The sequence below is a fragment of the Oncorhynchus gorbuscha genome, linkage group LG13 (genome assembly GCF_021184085.1).
Source record: "Oncorhynchus gorbuscha isolate QuinsamMale2020 ecotype Even-year linkage group LG13, OgorEven_v1.0, whole genome shotgun sequence".
Lineage (NCBI taxonomy): Eukaryota > Metazoa > Chordata > Actinopteri > Salmoniformes > Salmonidae > Oncorhynchus > Oncorhynchus gorbuscha.
In genome coordinates, this window is record NC_060185.1 from 24,193,461 (window position 1) to 24,215,753 (window position 22,293).

Sequence of the window (22,293 nt, forward strand, 5' to 3'; positions counted from 1 at the left end):
GCCCCGGAACTAACATCTCCATCAAGGACTAGCACCGGCACCTCCATCAAGGACTAGCACCAGCACCAGCACTAACACCTCCATCAAGGACTAGCACCAGCACCACCACCTCCATCAAGGACTATCCCCGGCACCACCACCTCCATCAAGGACTAGCACTGGCACTAACACCTCCATCAAGGACTAGCACCGGCACCTCCATCAAGGACTAGCCCCGGCACCACCACCTCCATCAAGGACTAGCAACAGCACTAACACCTCCATCAAGGACTAGCCCCGGCACTAACACCTCCATCAAGGACTATCACCAGCACCACCACCTCCATCAAGGACTAGCCCCGGCACCACCACCTCCATCGAGGACTAGCACTGGCACTAACACCTCCATCAAGGACTAGCACTGGCACCTCCATCAAGGACTAGCCCCGGCACCACCACCTCCATCAAGAACTAGCTCCAGCACTAACACCTCCATCAAGGACTAGCACCGGCACCTCCATCAAGGACTAGCCCCGGCACTAACACCTCCATCAAGGACTAGCACCAGGACTAACACCTCCATCAAGGACTAGCACCGGCACCACCACCTCCATCAAGGACTAGCACCGGCACCTCCATCAAGGACTAGCACAGGCACGTCCATCAAGGGCTAGCACCAGCACTAACACCTCCATCAGGGACTAGCCCCGGCGCTAACACCTCCATCAAGGACTAGCCCTGGCACTAACATCTCCATCAAGGACTAGCCCTGGCACTAACACCTCCATCAGGGACTAGCCCCGGCACTAACACCTCCATCAAGGACTAGCCCCGGCACTAACACCTCCATCAAGGACTAGCCCTGGCACTAACACCTCCATCAGGGACTAGCCCTGGCACTAACACCTCCATCAAGGACTAGCCCCGGCACTAACACCTCCATCAAGGACTAGCCCCGGCACTAACACCTCCATCAAGGACTAGCCCTGGCACTAACACCTCCATCAGGGACTAGCCCTGGCACTAACACCTCCATCAAGGACTAGCCCCGGCACTAACACCTCCATCAAGGACTAGCGCCGGCACTAACACCTCCATCAAGGACTAGCCCCGGCACTAACACCTCCATCAAGGACTAGCCCCGGCACTAACACCTCTATCAAGGACTAGCCCCGGCACTAACACCTCCATCAAGCAATACAAACTGTTCTTATGGTATTCAATTACAGAAAATTGGTAAAAAATACAGATTGGGCCATTTTCTCTCCAACATACACTTACTCTTGGTTTCTCTCACACACATACAGACAGACATGAATAATCAAAATCTCTAACAGGATTGGGCAGTGTTGAGTCTCATCTCAGATTTCAGTGTTGACTGTTGGTCAGATTACAGGAATTATAGATTACACTGGGACATAATTCAGAACAAAGGCGTCAGAGACAGGACTGTAATCTCATCTGGAACTGCAGAGACAGGGCAGTTTAAAACACATCCTACTCTACTGCACAGCTGTCTGGAACACAGACACAGATGATAGACTCCACAGGGAGAGAGGTTTCTTTTCACACCTGAAGTCCGCCAAGGGATAGAGAAGCCCACTTAATGAATGAACCCATTTAGCTATAATTAAGCATTCATCTGCCCATTTCAGTACAGATGGTATTTCACTCTGAAAAAAAGATTTGTTTTTAACAACAAAAACACCCCAGAGGGAAAGAAGGAGAGAGCGATAGAAAAAAATAGAAAGAAAATAAACAGTTGCTATAGAGGAGGATGAGAGAAAAAGAAGGGTGAGAGAAAGGAACATTTTAGGATGATCTGTCACGCCCTGACCTTAAGAGATCCTTTTTATGTCTCTATTTTGGTTTGGTGAGGGCGTGAGTTGGGGTGGGCATTCTACGTTTTGTGTTCTATGTTTTCTATTTCATTGTGTTTGGCCGGGTATGGTTCTCAATCAGGGACAGCTGTCTATCGTTGTCTCTGATTGGGAACCATACTTAGGTACCCTTTTCTCCCACCTGTGTTTGTGGGAGGTTGACGCTGTTTAGAGCACTTTGCTTTTGAGCTTCGCGGTTTGTTTTTGTAGTGTTTAGTGGGGCGTCATTTAGATCATTAAAAGATAATGTACGCTCACCACTCTGCACCTTGGTCCTCTCCTTTGAATAGCCATGACATGATCAAGAATCCAGACTGCCATTTGTTAAAATCTCTTTATTCATCCCTGATATACAAAACATTGTTTTATTTGTTCTTGTGAAAAATAGCACTGGACTTGTTAAGCTCTGTCTGGTTTGACCCCAATGTGTTTCCGTAATGGGCCTATAACACATCATACAGTCCCGAGTCAGACAGCTACAGTACAAGCAGCAGAATCCAGAAATGGCCTGGGACCAAACAGACATTGTTTGTGTGTGTCATCCCACACACACACACACACACCATCCTTCTTTCCTTAGGTCTACACACGCACACCTGTGCGTTCATTAGTTTCCCTCTTATACATACATAATGTTTTACAGTTTTCAATTTCTTTACAAAAATAAGGTTCTCGCATTCATGTCAAGTCATAGATTAAAATCTGGTTAGAAAGTGAGATGAACAATCGTTATTGCACAAGTTGATTACCTAATCATTAAAATAGAAATAATAAAAAACAAATCACAGATTCTTCTTATATTTTGATTAACCTATTAATAAATATGTACCTGCCCTACTATATCTATCTGGTAGCAAATGAGATGTCATAAAGAAAGGACAGGGAAAATAAGGAGAGTGACTTCAGAGAAACACAAAATAATGAAAACTAAAGCAAATCAAAAGTGTGTATTTCCACTGGTCCCTTCAGCTAGCTTGGGGAACAGCGAGTTGCCGTGGTGATTAGGGATAATTGCACACTGCACGGACACATTATCCTCCTCCTCTGTCTGTGTATACGTCTTTAGTGTGTGTGTGTGTGTGTGTGTGTGTGTGTGTGTGTGTGTGTGTGTGTGTGTGTGTGTGTGTGTGTGTGTGTGTGTGTGTGTGTGTGTGTGTGTGTGTGTGTGTGTGTGTGTGTGTGTGTATGTATGAATGACTACTATCAAATGCAGAGACATGGGTAGACATTACTATCCCTTAAACATATCACATTAATTTACAGAGAGAACCTATCCTACTCCTGTTACCATGCAGAGGCCTGAGATGATGTAGGCACTTGTGAAATGATGATGTCATACGGACCACAGGGCATTAGAACACCCATGGGTCCTTTAAAAATGATTTGAACATTCCTTAAATGTTCCTGCTACTTCAGAGAGTGGGTCTCATTCTGCTAGTGTTATAGTGTTACTTGCATCATACAAATGACATATATAACCATGTAGAAATGTTGGGGACATGCTGCAAGGCTGGAAAAACATTGAGCATTGGACCTTTTAATAACAATCAGACATGGAAGAGCAATATGCAACAAAAACTAAAAAGGAGTTGCAGGACGAGCAACTTGATAGATAGTAATGATCATATATTACAGCCATGATATGTTAAATATATTAAATCTGTAAACCTATAGCAAAGTTTTAAATTCACGCCTCCCCAAAAAGCTCTGTCCCCTTTCCCAAAATAAGTCATGAATAAAGCTCATTGTATGAATGCATGATGCCAATCAAACCTAGATCAAAATGAATTCAATGAGAAAACACCAAATAAAGGAGGATAAAAACAACATATTTAAAAAATAGCCATCATTATCATCATGACATTGTCCATTAAAATGATATACACAAGAGCATATTTCTCCTCATATTTTCTATCTTTTTCTGGTCATAATTCTAACAATATAAAAACACAGCCTTCAAAGTCACATGCACTCCTTCATGCAAAGCCATGCTGTCACTCAAGGTGTGTGAGTGTCCCTGCATGTGAGGATGGGCATGTCAGTCTGAAGAGGTTAGTGTGTGTCTTTTCTTTTCAGTGGCAGTGAACAAGGCAATAACTCACCACTGAAAATAAAACCTTTTCATGCAATAACACATCCAGGTGGTTGAAATGTCAGTGTGTGTGTGTACTTTGTTCAATGTGGCACTGAATAAGGCACCTGAATGTGTATAACCAGCCAGATGCACTCGATTTGCATATGTGAGCAGAAATCTTGACGTCACTGGCAGAAAACAGCAGTAAAATCAAAATAACAACAACTGCAGGTGGAAGGAGTGTCTGACACAGGAAGTGACTCTGCTCAGTCCTTTTCAGAGGCATCAGGCCTTTCAGTGCAAACATTACAAAGAAGAGAGAAAGAAAGATGACACAAAATGACCCCTGCCTGATAATCATCAGAGAGAGAGAGAGAGAGCGAAAGAGCAAGACGGAAAGAAAATGACTAGTGGCCATACTAACAAAATATATATTGTAAGTCGCTCTGGATAAGAGCGTCTGCTAAATGACTTAAATGTAAATGTAAATGTAAATATATATATATATATTGACCCACAATTCAGTGAGGGAGTGTGTGAGATCTGATTGGAAGCTGCACACTGGGCTTGTGCAGTATGGAGCTTCTATCACCAAGCGAAACATAATTAAAAGTTAAATACATTCAAATGACTAAGGAAACCATGCAGCACATTAAGCCAGAGACAGTCGTGAGGAAAATACATGAATAAGTAAAAAGCACAGAGGTCAGACTCCTAACCATCTAACTAGACCTTCTCTAGGCTGCGCTATACATCAGTAGGCCTATTGATAAGTCATACTGTAGCAGGAATGGAGTGCTTTGTCATTGGTTATGTATAGAACACTGATCGGTAATGCTGACGGTTTCTTATTGGTCAGTATGCATGGGCTATAGTGTTTGTCATTAGACAGTTAGTTCAGATATCTAGTTTCAGTCAGTTGGCTACCTTACAGCATTAATCAAACTGGCTATATGTGGTCTGGGTCTGACCCTACTCTGATCACCAAAGTGTTACTGGACAATAGGCATATACAGCGGGGATGTGAAGTTGGCCAACCAGAAAGCTACCCTGGGTTTGATTGAAGAAAAACACCCTAAAGCAGGAGATTAGATAACTGAAAAGCTTTCATCCTGTCATCTTTCAGCCGTCCATTCACTCTCTCTTCCCCCGTTCCTTCTTCCTCTCTTCCTCCCTCCCTCCCTAGCCCAACACACTCAGTCAGGGTTATTAAGAGCTATATTTAGAGAAAACCCTCTTCTCTTGGAGTGTGCAGACTGGCTCTTATTAAAACCTGTGTGTGTATGTGTGTGCGCGTGTGTTTGAAGCCGTGTTTTCTTAAAGGAGTTAATAGCACACATGCGTTCACCATTCTACAGAATTCCTACATACATACTGTACATCTGTTTGCATAGAGTAGACTATTCTCTCACCCAGACTCACTCACAAATGCAACCCAGAAAAAAGTGAGAGAGAGAGAGAGAGAGAGAGAGAGAGAGAGAGAGAGAGAGAGAGAGAGAGAGAGAGAGAGAGAGAGAGAGAGAGAGAGAGAGAGAGAGAGAGAGAGAGAGAGGTGAAGATGTCTCCCAATGTGAGACCAGAACAGTATGTGGTTCTTTCTACAGAGGCAAGGACAAAAAATAAGACATAAATATAGCTGTTGCATCGTCCCATACACTGGATAGGTAGAGTGAAATGTGTTGTTTTACTGGGTCAGCCATAGTAGTACAGACGGGAACAAAATAGGACAGAGCTGGAATGATAAGATTGAAATGTGTCTGATAAGAAGATTCAAATCACAAAGTGATTAAATCAGGTGGTTGGTTTCGCTACCTTCTTCGTGTAAATACATACAAACCAAAACGTCCATGCGCTCAATACACACACTCACATCTTTACCGGTACACAAGCCTATCTTCTTATCACCGTAGAACCGTCTGTATATGGAAGACTGGTCAGAAAGAAATGTTTACAGGTCCACAAAATGAAAACAAACTTTGAACATTTCCTCACCATTACCCAAGTTGCTATAAAAAAGAATAAAAATGAAATCCCTTTTATAGTCAAACCACATTCTATACATTTTGTTCTGACCACGTTTGTTAAACAGTGACACTCCTCTCCCCTCCCTAACACCCAGATTTCTTCTGTTCTGGTTGGGGCGAGAGCAGAGTCCATCCCTCAGCCTCAAGAGTTGAGTAAGTGCAGGGCCCAAAAGCCCACTGGGAGGAGGGGTAAAGGAGAGAGGGATGGAAAGGAAGGTTAGGAGAGGAGGAGGAGAGAACTTTATTTTCCAGAATTTAGTATTGATCCAAGCCCTGAGGTTGCAGCATCGGTTGTGGTTTTGAGGTGGGGCGGGGGGGTCTACGCTCCTCATACTCCTCTACCCTCCAACACACCCGTCACCATCCCATCCCCCTGTCCCCATCCCCCTCACTGGGACTTCTCATCAGAGTCGGAGGCCAGGTGCTCCCGGGGGAGGGACATGGACTTGTGACGGTCCCACAGCTTGTGGAGCTCTGTGGCTTCGTTCTCGCTATTGCTGCTGCTGGTGCCGCTGGTGCCACTGTCCCGGAAACTGGACAGAGGGGGGCGCACCTTCACCCCCTTTACCGCCACAGAGCCCTCGATGGCCTTCCGCAGCTACAGGGATAATACAGGAAGAATCAGTCAACAAAGGCCAAGAGACTTGCCCAATCAGACCCCTTGCCTGTACACTGACACTTAGGGACTAAGGGTGACAGTTATGGAGTACAGTCAATTTGGGATTGAAAATAAGTAATGCTTAGTACCAGAGAGGACAGTTCAATCTGTACTCCGCCAGTGTTAGGGAAGTGTAGACCAAAGCAGAATGGTGAGGTTTAACCATGGCGATATTACAGGGTGGTTGCTATGGTGTTTCTAGGTGATACTACAAGGAGTGTGGCTATGCTACTGTACCATGGTAATAAAGTAGACTTGGGCCATATACCATATACCGAGGTATTTGGAAATGGCCATGGGATGTTTATTCAATACCGTCAATATCTTTTAAACTATTTATTTAAATAAATGTGAATATTTGTAGCTATTTTAAGTAAATACCTGCAGTCAACTTGTGCAATACATTAAGAGATAAAGTAGATTGAGTTCTTCATTTTACCTGTCACATTATTATGAAGCTTACAGTAGTCTCCGGTCACATGTCACGTGGCGTTTGTTTACAAGCACACAGCGACAAGAGACCAGAGCCTTGTGAGTCACTCACTGAGCAGCACGTGCCAGGTAATCAAATCAAATACATTTTTATTTGTCACATGCGCTGAATACAACAGGTCTAGACCTGACAGTGAAATGCTTACTTACAGGCCCTTAAGCAACAATGCAGTTTCAAGAAAAATACCTAAAACAATAAAGAGCAGCAGTAAATAACAACAGCGAGGCTATATACAGGGGGTACTGGTACAGAGTCAATGTGTGGGAGCACCAGTTAGTCGAGGTAACTGGAGTAAAATGTACATGTAGGTAGAGTTATAGTGACTATGTTTAGATAATAACAGAAAGTAGCAGCAGTGTAAAAGGGGTCAATGCAAGTAGTCTGGGTAGCATTTGATTAGATGTTCAGGAGTCTTATGGCTTCAGTGTAGAAGCTGTTTAGAAGCCTTTGGGACCTAGACTTGACGTTCCGGTACCGCTTGCCGTGTGGTAGCAGAGAGAACAGTCTATGACTAGGGTGGCTGGAGTCTGAACATTTTTAGGGCCTTCCTCTGACACCACCTGGTTGGTATAGTGTTCCTGGGTGGAAGGAAGCTTGGCCCCAGTGATGTATTGGGCCTTACACACTACCCTCTATAGTGCCTTGCGGTCGGAGGCCGAGCAGTTGTCATACCAGGCAGTGATGCAACCAGTCAGGATGCTCTCGATGGTGCAGCTGTAGGAGCTATTTGAGGATCATGGTTGAGGACCCATGCCAAATATTTGAGGGGGAATAGGTTTTGTCGTGCCTGCTTCACGACTGTCATGGTATGCTTGGACCATGTTAGTTTGTTGGTGATGTGGAAACCAAGGAACTTGAAGCTCTCAACCTGCTCCACTACAGCCTTGTACAGCGACAGTGTTAGGGAAGTGTAGTCCACAATCATCTCCTTTGTCTTGTACTGTACAATTTAGTACTGTATGGAATTCACAACTAAATGTTTGCCAGCTAGATATCTTAGAGCTATTAAGTTAACTGTCTAAAATGTGTTAAATGCTTTGCTTGTGTGCATTTGGTTTGCAAACTAAGTAGCTAGTTAGCTATCTAGCTACGCAGTGAGCTTTTTCCAAAATCAAGCTTCTCTTGGTAAGAGCAGAGAATCCCCTCCTGGATCAAGAGCCTTGCTGTATTTGTTTTGCGCGTGCAGCAAAAGGTGAAGAGCATGTTTTGTTACTTGTATAACTTAATGAGCTAGGTGGTCTGTCCTGCAAATACTTTAGTTCAGGGACTATAAAATGTTCGCAATGCGCTCGTTAGCATTCTCTATTGGATTTGACATGTACTTGTTAGCATTGCTAACCCATCGGATTACAAAGGCTCAGTGGGGTATTACCGAATATCCCGGCATGGCACAAGGTCGGTATGACAATCAGGTTACTGCCCAAGCCTATAATAAAGTAAAGGCGGATACATTTTATGGTTATGAAACTCAACATGTATTTGACTAAACAATAGCCCTGATCAGATATCATGTCATACACACAATCCCTCTCCTTCCCCAACAACGACAGATGTCTTGGAAACAGCTGTTTCTAAGCAGAGACACAGGTTGCACACACACCCTCCCTGTGTATCCAGTTATTAGGAGGCATAAGGAGAGCTGAATGCAGTAGTACTGTGTGACAGAGACAAGAGGCGGGGAGAGTTGAGACGAGGGGAGGCGAGTTTCATCTCACTGCTGTTTTTGTCTGCTTGTCTAATACCAAATAAAAGGCCTAAATGTCAGCCAGTGGAACAACACTGTGCTTAGCACCAATCTCCCATTTTACAGCCAATTCACAAAGACAGAGTGCTCCTTTCTGTTTTGTTTGTGGAGAGCGAGAGAGTGAGAGAGTGAGAGAGAGAGTGAGAGAGTGAGAGAGAGAGAGAGAGAGAGAGAGGAGAGAGAGAGAGAGAGAGAGAGAAAGAAAGAGAGAGAGAGAACAAGAGGCAGAAAGAAGAGAGAATGCAAGGAACATCAACCAGTCATTTGTCTCGCTGTCTGTCACCAATTGAAGGGCCGGAAAGAGCCGAGCTCATTAATGCTGACTGTGTGTGTGATGGTGGTTCCCTTCAGTCAGTCAACTTCAGTACAACATACACTACATGGCCATAAGTATGTGGACATCCCTTCAAATTAGTGGATTCGGCTATTTCAGCCACATCTGTTGCTGACAGGTGTATAAAACCCAGCACACAGCCATGCAATCTCCATTGACTTTCAACGTGGCACTGTCATAGTATGCCACCTTTCCAACAAGTCAGTTCGTCAAATTTCTGCCCTGCAAGAGATGCCCAGGTCAACTGTAAGTGCTGTTATTGTGAAGTGGAAACGTCTAGGAGAAACAACGGCTCAGCAGCAAAGTGGTAGGACACACTAACTCACAGAATGTGACCGTTGAAGTGCGTAAAAATAGTCTGTCCTCACTTGCAACACACTACTGAGTTCCAAACTTAATCTGGAAGCAATGTCAGCACAAGAACTGTTGGTCGGGGATTCATGAAATGGGTTTCCATGGCCATGCGCAATGCCAAGCGTCGGCTTGAGTGGTGTAAAGCTCGCCGCCATTAGACTCTGGAGGAGTGGAAACGCATTCTCTGGAGTGATGAATCATGCTTCACCATCTGGCAGTCCTGACGGACAAATCTGGGTTTGGTGGATGCCAGGAGAACGCTACCTGCCCCAATGCATAGTGCCTTTCTGTAAAGTTTGGTGGAAGAGGAATAATGGTCTGGGAGTGTTTTTCATGGTTTGGGCGAGGCCACCTTAGATCCAGTGAAGGGGAATGTTAATGCTACAGCATATAATGACATTCAAGACAATTCTGTGCTTCCAACTTTGTGGCAACAGTTTGGGGAAGGCCCTTTCCTGTTTCAGCATGACAATGCCTCCGTGCACAAGGCGAGATCCATACAGAATTGCCCAATATCAGTGCCCAACCTCACTAATGCTCGCAGCTGAATGGAAGAAAGTGCACGCAGCAATGTTCCAACATCTAGTGGAAAGCCTTCCCAAAAGAGTAGGGCAGCAGGTAGTCTAGTGTTTAGAGCGTTGGACCAGTAACCGAAAGTTTGCTGGATTGAATCCCTGAGCTGACAAGGTAAAAAATATGTTGTTTGGCCCCTGAACAAGATAGTTAACCCACTGTTCCCCAGTAAGCTGTCATTGCCTAGTTAAATAAAGGTTACATTTAAAACAATTACATAATTGAGAGGAGGCTGGATTGGGGGGACCAACTCCATATTAATGCTCGTGATTTTGGAATGAGATGTTGAAGAGCCGGGTGTCCACATAATTTTGTAGTGTACCATGAGGGGAGTTGCACTCTCATGACCTCCGTTGAAGTAACTAAAATCACGGCTAACAAGGCCAATGAAATCCGTTGGGGTCGGATTCCATTTCTCCACAGTATGTTGTTCCGAAATTAACTGACTGAAAGCTTATGTAACGTTATGACCAAGGTACCCTCAAAACTGCGGGTGTGAGCGGTTGCGCACTTCCTCCAAGGACTGCTGCGTAGCATAAATGCCATGTCGCACAGAGACTCAAGAGATTGAATTTCCCTGAGTTTGCACTATATGGATATTTTCTTCTGTGAACAAATCAACATTATATCAGCCCCTTTTCAACGCAACAAACCAAACAAATCTAACTCTGCAAGATTGAGTCTGTGATTTTGTTGTGGGCAGAGACCGAACGCAACGGAGTAGAATTATTTGGGCAGCGGTAGCCCACTAGCAGATTTTCAATCCCCCGCTAGTGAATGCGCGTTTTTGTTCATATCAGAGCCGCGCGTGTGCTCATTTGTTGACATTCTTTGCTAGTTAGCGAGTTATTAGACGAGTTTTATAAGTCAGCAATGGGGAATTACTGCTTCCCACAAGAGCACATTTAAAGCTGTCTTTAAATAAACAGTCAGGTAAAAAGCTTACGTCTTAATTAAAGGGGCAGTGTTATATTTAGAGACAGGCTTGAATATGCAAATAAGCCAATAGGCAGAGGGGTTAAAGTAAGGTAATAATAATTATATGTATGGTAATAATAATTCATTGTTTTTTGTAAAGTGTTTTTTTGCATCATACAACACAATACAATGAAATGTACAGTCACCTATTTGGCCCATGGTGTTACAGGCCAACTAAAAAATCATGAATTAATGTCAAGCCCTTCATAATGTAAAAACGTTTTTAAAAATCTCATGCAGTGTAGTTCTGCATTGAACACCACATATAGGCTACTGTAGGCGATATCATAGAAATCAAAAGCTATTTCCATAGGATAATGCTATGTGATCTGCTCCATTGGTTTTGTTGGTAGGCCTACACTATGCTCAAATAGCCACAGTATCTTATTGGCTACTGTCTAAAACTGTAAGGGTACAGCCTCAGTGTTCACTGTAAATGTGCGCCGGAAGATGCACAATATTCTCACACTGTTCAAGTTTCCGTTCACAAGATCTCAAATTTGCTCAGTGACCCCCAAAATTTGAAGGAACATTGGTTATCACCATAACTACTGTTCCCTGAAGGAGGGAAACAAGGTACAACACCTATTTGGCCCCACACCACGCGTTCCTGGGCTCGGTGAAGAGCCGTATTAAATTGAAGGAATGAATCCGAGCCTCACACTTATCACCAGCGAGGCGCGGATTTCATTGTCCTTGTCAGGCCTGATTTTAGTTCCTTCAACCAAAGTTTCAAGAGTGCGACACCCCCCCTCCTTCAGGGAACAGTAGTTATAGTCATAATGTTACGTTATGCAGATGATTGTGACAGTGAGGAAGATGATGATGATGATGATGATGATGATGGACATTGTTATGATGATGGTGGCTGTCATGATGCTGTAAGTGATGATAATGATGGGACAGTGTCATGTTGATGTGGTCAACTCCAGGTGATCCGTGTCACTCACCTCTTTGAGGGACACCACTCCAATGAGTCGTCCGATGCTGGTGACATAGGCATGGTCCAACCCAAGCAGAGAGAAGATGGTGTGGGTCTGGGGACAAAAGAACAACACACTTAGAACCAATATTTAGAACACTCAGAACCAACAGCTAAAACTGTTAGAATCAACATTTAGAACCAACATCTAGAACACTAGGAACGAACACCTTAAACTGCTAGAACACAACCAACCATAGATTCCCTTTTGACATTCCTTTAGAGACATAACCTCCTGTGAAAATCTTTAAGCAGCTATTAAACTAACGCAGTTAGTGCATTAGAACAGTCACCTTAGTGGTCATTGGAGAGCTGCATGGTGTGCAGGCTCCTTCCTCATCCAACTAATGAAGTAATCAGCAAGTAATCACGTTGATTAGTGTAATCAGGTGTTTGAGCACCACTGAGCTAGATTGTTGTGAAAGGTACAATATTCTACTGATACTATAAACTGCTAGAACGTCAAGTGAACCACACATACCGCAGCTTGAGCCTAAACCCAAATCACAGGGAATAGAACTACCTTATTTTCATTTAAATATTTAATGCAATAGGAGTTTTCCATTACAATGTACCAGGAAACAAACAACACAAACATACAGTAGCATGGAAAATCACATCCCATTTAAATATTTAATGCAATAGACACGCACGCAAACAAACAACACAAACATACAGTAGCATGGAATACACGCCCAGACACGCACGCACGCACGCACGCACGCACGCACGCACGCACGCACGCACACACACACACACACACACACACACACACACACACACACACACACACACACACACACACACACAGGACAAAATCTGAATTGATGCAAAAATACTAAATAGAAAGAAGAGTTTATAAGATCGTTCACCACAGTTGAATGTACTGGAGTAAAAGTAAAAGTTGTCAAAAATATAAATTAGTAAAGTAAAGTACAGATACCCCCAAAAAACAACTTAAGTACTTTATACCAATGACTAGTTTGATGGTTGTACTACCATTAATTATCCCATTGACAATCACCCATATTAGCAAACTTATTTCATTTCAAACTTCACATTTGTCTAGTATAGGCTACTTATCGTAATGAACGACATCAGCAAAATGCCTGCAATAAGTGATCGAGATGGTCGGTTTTGGTTTATCGTCCCAGCTCTAGATGCACACACTAATATGTGGAGGGAGACTGTATGTGGTATTGGGTGTTGGCAGTGTGCGGTGAGGAAGGTTGAGAGAGAGGAGAGCTTGATGGATTGGTACAGAATCACACTCTTAAATGTTTTAACAGCAGGCACACAGAGCAGGGAGTTGAGGATGGGAGAAGAGAGGAAAAGATGGGGCATTTAATTTTTTAAAATTTGATTTATTTCACCTTTATTTAACCGGGTAGGCTAGTTGAGAACAAGTTCTCATTTGCAACTGCGACCTGGCCAAGATAAAGCATAGTAATTTGACACATACAACAACACAGAGTTACACATGGAATAAACAAAACATAGTCAATAATACAGTAGAACAAAATAAAACAAAAACTCTATATACAGTGAGTGCAAATGAGTTAAGATAAGGGAGTTAAGGCAATAAAGAGGCCATGGTGGCAAAGTAATTACAATATAGCAATTAAACACTGGAATGGTAGATGTGCAGAAGATGAATGTGCAAGTAGAGATACTGGGGTGCAAAGGAAAAATATAAATAAATAAGTACTGTATGGGGATGGGATGAGTAGATAGATGGGCTATGTACAGGTGCAGTGATCTGTGAGCTGCTCTGACAGTTTGTGAGGGAGATATGAGTCTCCAGCTCCAGAGATTTTTGCAGTTTGTTCCAGTCATTGGCAGCATAGAACTGGAAGGAAAGACGACCAAAGGAGGAGTTGGCTTTGGGGGTGACCAGTGAGATATATCTGCTGGAGCGCGTGCTACGAGTGGGTGCTGCTATGGTGACCAATGAGCTGAGATAAGGGGGGCTTTACATAGCAAAAACTTGTAGATAACCTGTAGCCAGTGGGTTTGGCGATGCGTATGAAGCGAGGGCCAACCAATGAGAGTGTATAGGTCGCAATGGTGGGTAGTGTATGGGGCTTTGGTGACAAAACAGCTGGCACTGTGATAGACTGCATCCAGTTTGTTGAGTAGAGTGTTGGAGGCTATTTTATTGATGACATCACCGAAGTCGAGGATCGGGTAGGATGGTTAGTTTTACGAGGGTATGTTTGGCAGCATGAGTGAAGGATGCTTTTGTCACGCTCTGGTCTTAGTATTTTGTGTTTTCTTTATTATTTTGGTTAGGCCAGGGTGTGACATGGGTTTATATGTGGTGTGTTTTGTCTGTTTTTTTTTGTAGGTATTGGGATTGTGATATAGTAGGGTTGTCTAGAAAAGTCTATGGTTGCCTGACGTGGTTCTCAATCAGAGGCAGGTGTTTATCGTTGTCTCTGATTGGGAACCATATTTAGGCAGCCATATTCTTTGAGTGTTTCGTGGGTGATTGTTCCTGTCTCTGTAGTAGTTTGCACCAGATTAGGCTGTTTAGGTTTTCGTGTTACGTTTATTGTTTTTGTAGATAAGAGCGTCTGCTAAATGACTTAAATGTAAATGTAAATGTACTGTTTGCGTTCTTATTCATTAACATGAATCTAAATAACCACGCTGCATTTTGGTCCTCCTCTCCTTCACCGCAAGAAAACCGTAACAGCTTTGTTTACGATATAGGAAGCCAATTATAGATTTAATTTTGGATTGGAGATGCTTAATGTGAGTCTGGAAGGAGAGTTTACAGTCTATCCAGACACCTAGGTATTTGTAGTTGCCCACGTATTCTACGTCAGAGGCGTCCAGAGTAGTGATGCTGGACAGGCGAGCAGGTGCGGGCAGGGATCGGTTGAATAGCATGCATTTAGTTTTCCCTGCGTTTAAGAGCAGTTGGAGACCACGGAAGGAGAGTTGTATGGCATTGAAGCTCGCCTGGAGGTTAGTTAACACAGTGTCCAAACAGGGGCCAGAAGTATATAGAATGGTGTCTTCTGTGTTATGGTGTACCAGAGAATCACCAGCAGGAAGAGCAACATCATTGATGTATACAGAGAAGAGAGTCGGCCCGAGGATTAAACACTGTGGCACCCCCATAGAGACTGCCAGAGGTCCGGACAACAGGCCCTCTGATTTGACACACTGAACTCTATCAGAGAAGTAGTTGGTAAACCAGGCGAGGCAATCATTTGAGAAACCAAGGCTGTCGGGTCTGCCAATAAGAATGTGGTGATTGGTAGAGTCGAAAGCCTTGGCCAGGTAGATGAATACGGCTGCACAGAAATGTCCCTTATCGATGGCGGTTATGATGTCGTTTAGGACCTTGAGCGTGGTTGAGGTACACCCATGACCAGCTCTAAAACCAGAATGCATAGCGGAGAAGGTACGGTGGGATTCGAAATGGTCGATAATCTGTTTGTTAACTTGGCTTTCGAAGACATTAGAAAGACAGGGTAGGATAGATATAGGTCTGTAGCAGTTTGGGTCTAGAGTGTCACCTCCTTTGAAGAGGGGGATGACCGTGGCAGCTTTCCAATCTTTGGGAATCTCAGAGAGGTTGAGAGGTTGAACAGGCTAGTAATAGGAGTTGCAACAATTTCAGCAGATCATTTTAGAAAGAGAGGGTCCAGATTGTCTAGCCCGGCTGATTTGTTGGGGTCCAGATTTTGCAGCTCTTTCACAACATCAGCTATCTTGATTTGGGTAAATGAGAAATGGTGGGTGCTTTGGCGGGTTGCTGTGGAGGGTGCCAGGCAGTTGACCGGGGTGGGGGTAGCCAGGTAGAAAGCATGGCCAGCCGTAGAGAAATGCTTATTGAAATTCTCAATTATAGTGGATTTATAGGTGGTGACAGTGTTTCCTAGCCTCAGAGCAGTGGGCAGCTGGGAGGAGGTGCTTTTATTCTCCATGGACTTTACAGTGTCCCAGAACTTTTTTGAGTTAGTGGTACAGGATGCAAATTTCTGTTTGAAAAAGCTAGCCTTAGCTTTCCTAACTGCCTGTGTATATTTGTTCCTAACTTCCCTGAAAAGTTGCATATCACGAGGGCTATTCGATGCTAATGCAGAACGCCACAGGATGTTTTTGTGCTGGTCAAGGGCAGACAGGTCTGGAGTGAACTAAGGACTATATCTATTCCTAGTTCTACATTTTTTGAACGGGGCATGCTTATTTAAGATGTTGAGGAATGCACTTTTAAAGTATAGCCAGGCATCATATACTGACGGGATGAGGTCAATGTCATTCCGGGATACCTCAGCCAGGTCGATTAGAAAGGCCTGCTCGCAGGAGAAATCTAGGGGTCTGAAGATGTGGGGTTTTTATGACCCCTCACGCCCCTGGTAAATCTTAGGCCACATACACATTCCTTTGTCCTGTTACTATGGAGAACCAGCCTCAGAACATTAAACATGAAATAAAGGGACTTTGGAACAATGGTTTCCGTCAGCCACAATGGTGACGATAGATGGAACATGAAAATGCATGTCATTTTTGTTTTGTTATTAAAGGTTAATAGATGACATTATTGCGAAAATGTTGTAACATCAACAGTTTACCTAGTGTTTGTTTGATGTGTATACATTGTACGTTGTATGGAAAATGTCCAAATCAAAGAGAATGTTTTGGTAAAGATGAAATGTGAAGTTAGTTGTCTAAAATTGGATTTGAGTAAAATCTAGACCATGCCTCTTAACTAGGTACTCCCAGAGAATTGCCCTAAAGGCGGTTACGCCCACTTCTGACACAAGGGTATAAAACCTGTGAGTAAAGAATTTACAGAGGAGACTACGTGACCCAAGCTACAGCCAAGGTCTAAAAAGTCAACGAACCCAGAACGCAACACAAGTTTGAAGACAAATAAATATTTTTCTACCCAAGCTACGGATGAGTAGCTGTGTCTAAGCGGATGAATTCAAGCCGGACCCCCTAGCATCCAATCCCAGCGAGTCGTGGTATCTAAATGGTTTCATTCCTATGCTGTGAGCTCTGAGCTACAGAGCTGCCTGTCCTCAGAAGACCCCTTCCAGAGCAAGGGTGAGGGAACAGACTCCTAAGCCAAAAGGACACTGACATCGTGAGGACGACCAGAAAGGTGCGCCGGAGAAGTGTGTCATCGAGCAGCCTGAACGGTCCCCTGAACAGTCCACACAGAGAATCCTCTGAGATCTTCCCCACGTAATTACATCATTATACACTGACCCATAAGAGCGGCAGTTTGGGGCAAGGCTAGGGTTAGAATAGCATAGCTGACAAATTCACCCAAATGTATATTTCTCTTGTGTACTTTATTTTTCCACACCCACCATAGTGTGTTGGCCCGTTATACTAAGTGCTAATCAATAGCCTATAATGTGTTTTGTCTATGTGTATCTTTTATAATCATTTTAGCTTTCTAGTAAATAAATATTCAACTAAGATTGGTGTGGTACGAACTCATTGGTGAGACCCGGGTCCGTGCAGATTCACGGGCTATACGACGTTCAGAACGAGATTGTAGAGGTAACTGGTTAATTAGCGGCTGTTGTAAAATCGATATTCTGATATTCTTTGAGTTCATTTGGGAAATAGAAACTCAATAAAAACTAGTTTTCCCATGGTGCCCCAGGTTAATGAGTTAATAATAGCTTGATTCAGTTAATCACATAATTAGAAACTTATAATAATTCGATGAACAACAGTCGTCACATTAACTAATACAACGTCACGACAGGGGCAATCAATTCACATATGGTATCGAGGGCACAGCTGGGGGCAGAGGGAGGTCTATAGCAAGCGGCAACAGTGAGAGACTTGTTTCTGGAAAGGTGAATTTTTAGAAGTAGAAGCTAGAATTTTTGGGTACAGACTTGGATAGTAATACACAACTCTGCAGGCTATATTTGCAGTAGATTGCAACACCAACTATCTTGACAGAAAATGCTAAAATTAGCGATGGATATTTCAAGGTTTTTGGTGGTTTTCCTAAGCCAGTTTTCAGACACGCAATGAGTAAAACAAACTTAGGGAGTAGGCTTCTAATGTTAACATGCATGAAACCAAATAAACCATAATAAACCATTATGAATGGAGGACATTATGGAGGACACAGTCAAAAGGGGGTTGTACTGAGCAGCATAATTAACAGACAGACAGACAGACCTTATGTAGTGAGGTGCGCTCCACCAGTTGGAAGGGGGCAGGGTCGATCTTGCAGTTGTCAAAGTTCACATGCTCGTCAAGCTGGTTCTCCTCCCACTCTGCAATCTGCAGACCCAATGAAGAAGAGAGTGGAGAGAAACATTATGGAAGTACTCAAACCCTATTAGACACATAGAATACTTAAATGGTCTTTACATCCATGGTGATAAAATAACAGATATGGCTTTCATCTTTAATTCAATAAGGCATTCATTCATATTTCAAAAGATAAAAACATTCCTTTTTAATGCCTTAAACTCCAGTGATTGTTAACAATATGGGCTTCATCAAATGTAAATGCTAATAGCTTAGCAAATATGAGTGATATGCAACATAAGCATGGTATCAGTTGAAAGGGTAGCACGTGAGATTAATACGATTATAGATTATGGAATAATGTTCAGAACAAAGGTGAGAATAAAACAGTTAAAGCCCTTATCAGTGGAAACATTTCAGACTATTTAAATTGACGTACCACCAAGCATTTTAGCTTTAATCTAAAATCCAATAGATCCTAATAGCAACCAAATCACTTTGCAAACCCCAACACTAATCTCAATCCCTATCCTACCCCATTCATTAGACAATATGTATATATATGTACACACACTACCGGTCAAACGTTTTTTTCTTTATTTGTACTATTTTCTACATTGTAGAATAATAGTGAAGGCATCAAAACAATGAAATAACACATATGGAACTTTGTAGTAAGCAAAAAAGTGTTAAGCAAATCAAAATACACAACTGTTCAAAAGTTTGGGGTCACTTAGAAATGTCCTTGTTTTTTAAAGGAAAGCACATTTTTGTCCATTAAAATAACATCAAATTGATCAGAAATACAGTGTAGACATTGTTAGTGTTGTAAATGACTATTGTAGCTGGAAATGGCCAATTTTTTTAATGGAATATCATATCTTCTAATAGCCACCCTTTTCCTTCATGACAGCTTTGCACACTCTTGGCATTCTCTCAACCAGCTTCATGCGGAATGCTTTTCCAACAGTCTTGAAGGAGTTCCCACATATGCTGAGCACTTGTTCGCTGCTTTTCCTTCACTCTGTGGTCTGACTCATCCCAAACATCTCAATTTGGTTGAGGTCGGGGAATTGTGGAGGCCAGGTCATCTGATGCAGCACTCCATCACTCTTCTTCTTGGTAAAATGGCCCTTACACAGGCTGGAGGTGTGTTGGATCACTGTCCTGTTAAAAAATAAATGATAGTCCCACGAATTCTAAACAAATCACAGACAGTGTCACCAGCAAAGAACCCCCACAACATTACATCTCCTCCTCCATGGTTTATGGTGGGAAATACACATTTGGAGATCATCCATTAACCCACACCGGGTCTCACAAAGTCACAGCGATTGGAACCAAAAATCTCCAATTTGGACTCTAGACCAAAGGACAAAGTTCCACTAATGTCCATTGCTCGTATTTCTTGGCCCAAGCAAGTCTCTTCTTCTAATTGGTGTCCTTTAGTAGTGGTTTCTTTGCAAATATTCAACCATGAAGGTCTGATAAACACAGTCTCCTGTGAATAGTTGATGTTGAGTCTGGTAACTGTCGTGGAAATTTCCTCTATTTACCAAATCATGAGAGCAAACCACACACAAGTCAGAGTTAGTTATCACAAAGTCCATTTTTAATTATATGAGCTCTATCACAACCCTGTGACTCTCAGATCAATTCAGTGTCTATCAATGAATTCTCTGAGTCCCTTACACATTGCAGCTGAGATCCTTTAATAGCAAAGAACACACATAGTCAGACAGCATAGACATAATACATCGTTCAGCTGTGTCTCCTAAACTATGCTCTTTTCTCAAACTCAGAACCATAAACAAATCCTCCATATCAACAGCCATATATCAAATCCATCCTCTCTTGACAAGATCACAGAGACACACTGACTGGCACACATAAATTGTGGAGCCAAGAGATACACGCTTGACCTCTCCCCTCTCTCCGGCCCAAACAACCCGGCCACAGTATTATACAAAAATAACATTCTGATGAGAAGTAACTTACAAACATATGATGAACACTAAAACATCTTACCTATGTTAACAACCAATTCTGATTATTCCCCAACATAACCTTAATGAACGTATCCTCTGCAGCAGAGGTAACTCTGGGTCTTCCATTCCTGTGTCCGTCCTCATGAGAGGCAGTTTCATCATAGCACTTGATGGTTTTTGCAACTGCACTTGAAGAAACTTTAAAAGTTCTTGAAATGTTCCATATTGACTGACCTTCATGTCTTAAATTAATGATGGACTGTCGTTTCTCTTTGCTTATTTGAGCTGTTCTTGCCATAATATGGACTTGGTCTTTACCAAATAGGGCTATCTTCTGTATCCCCCTTTACCTTGTCACAACACAATTGATTGGCTGAAATGCATTAAGAAGGAAAGAAATTCCATAAATGAACTTTTAAGAAGGCACACCTGTTAATTGAAATGCATTCCAAGTGACCACCTCATGAAGCTTGTTGAGAGAATGCCAAGAATGTGCAAAGCTGTCATCAATGCAAAGTGTGGATACTTTGAAGAATCTAAAATATATTTTGATTTGTTTAACACTTTTTTGGTATATACACTGCTCAAAAAAATGAAGGGAACACTCAAATAACACATCCTAGATCTGAATGAATGAAATATTCTTATTAAATACTTTTTTCTTTACATAGTTGAATGTGCTGACAACAAAAACACACAAAAATTACCAATGGAAATCAAATTTATCAACCCATGGAGGTCTGGATTTGGAAACCACACTACAGGCTGATCCAACTTTGATGTAATGTCCTTAAAACAAGTCAAAATGAGGCTCAGCAGTGTGTGTGGCCGCCACGTGCCTGTATGACCTCCCTACAATGCCTGGGCATGCTCCTGATGAGGTGGCGGATGGTCTCCTGAGGGATCTCCTCCCAGACCTGGACTAAAGCATCCGCCAACTCCTGGACCGTCTGTGGTGCAACGTGGCGTTGGTGGATGGAGCGAGACATGATGTCCCAGATGTGCTCAATTGGATTCAGATCTGGGGAACTGGCGGGCCAGTCCATAGCATCAATGCCTTCCTCTTGCAGGAACTGCTGACACACTCCAGCCACATGAGGTCTAGCATTGTCTTGCATTAGGAGGAAGCCAGGGCCAACCGCACCAGCATATGGTCTCACAAGGGGTCTGAGGATCTCATCTCGGTACCTAATGGCAGTCAGGCTACCTCTGGCGAGCACATGGAGGGCTGTGCACCCTCATGGAGTCTGTTTCTGACCGTTTGAGCAGACACATGCACATTTGTGGCCTGCTGGAGGTCATTTTGCAGGGCTCTGGCAGTGCTCCTCCTGCTCCTCCTTGCACAAAGGCGGAGGTAGAGGTCCTGCTGCTGGGTTGTTGCCCTCCTACGGCCTCCTCCACATCTCCTGATGTACTGGCCTGTCTCCTGGTAACGCCTCCATGCACTGGACACTACGCTGACAGACACAGCAAACCTTCTTGCCACAGCTCGCATTGATGTGCCATCCTGGATGAGCTGCACTACCTGAGCCACTTGTGTGGGTTGTAGATTCCGTATCATGCTACCACTAGAGTGAAAGCACCGCCAGCATTCAAAAGTGACCAAAACATCAGCCAGGAAGCATAGCAACTGAGAAGTGGTCTGTGGTCACCACCTGCAGAACCACTCCTTTATTGGGGGTGTCTTGCTAATTGCCTATAATTTCCACCTGTTGTCTATTCCATTTCAATTTATTGTCAATCAATCAGTGTTGCTTCCTAAGTGGACAGTTTGATTTCACAGAAGTGTGATTGACTTGGAGTTACATTGTGTTGTTTAAGTGTTCCCTTTAGTGTGTATATATATATATAGTGTATATAGTGTATATATATGTACATATATATATATAGACATATTTGTGTTTTAGACAGAGCTTCGTGGCACCATATATATTCGCCGTATACACACACAGAGTCCCTCCCCAATAAATTGTTCTGAAGTGTCAG

The 22,293-nt window shown here is 43.1% G+C and overlaps 1 protein-coding gene across 3 annotated transcripts in view; it reads right to left on the reverse strand.

Moving 5' to 3' along the window:
• Window positions 1–2,963: 2,963 nt before the first annotated feature.
• LOC123992603 (chloride channel protein 2-like) overlaps window positions 2,964–22,293 on the reverse strand; it is a 151,504-nt gene continuing 132,174 nt past the window's right edge. For all 3 annotated transcript variants that reach the window (XM_046293878.1, XM_046293877.1, XM_046293879.1), the window contains 3 exons: window positions 18,245–18,349; window positions 12,042–12,128; window positions 2,964–6,555 (listed from right to left, as the gene is read on the reverse strand). In XM_046293878.1, the coding sequence (XP_046149834.1) occupies window positions 6,346–6,555; window positions 12,042–12,128; window positions 18,245–18,349 (402 nt within the window). In that variant the 3' untranslated portion in view covers window positions 2,964–6,345. The remainder of the gene's footprint in view (window positions 6,556–12,041; window positions 12,129–18,244; window positions 18,350–22,293) is intronic.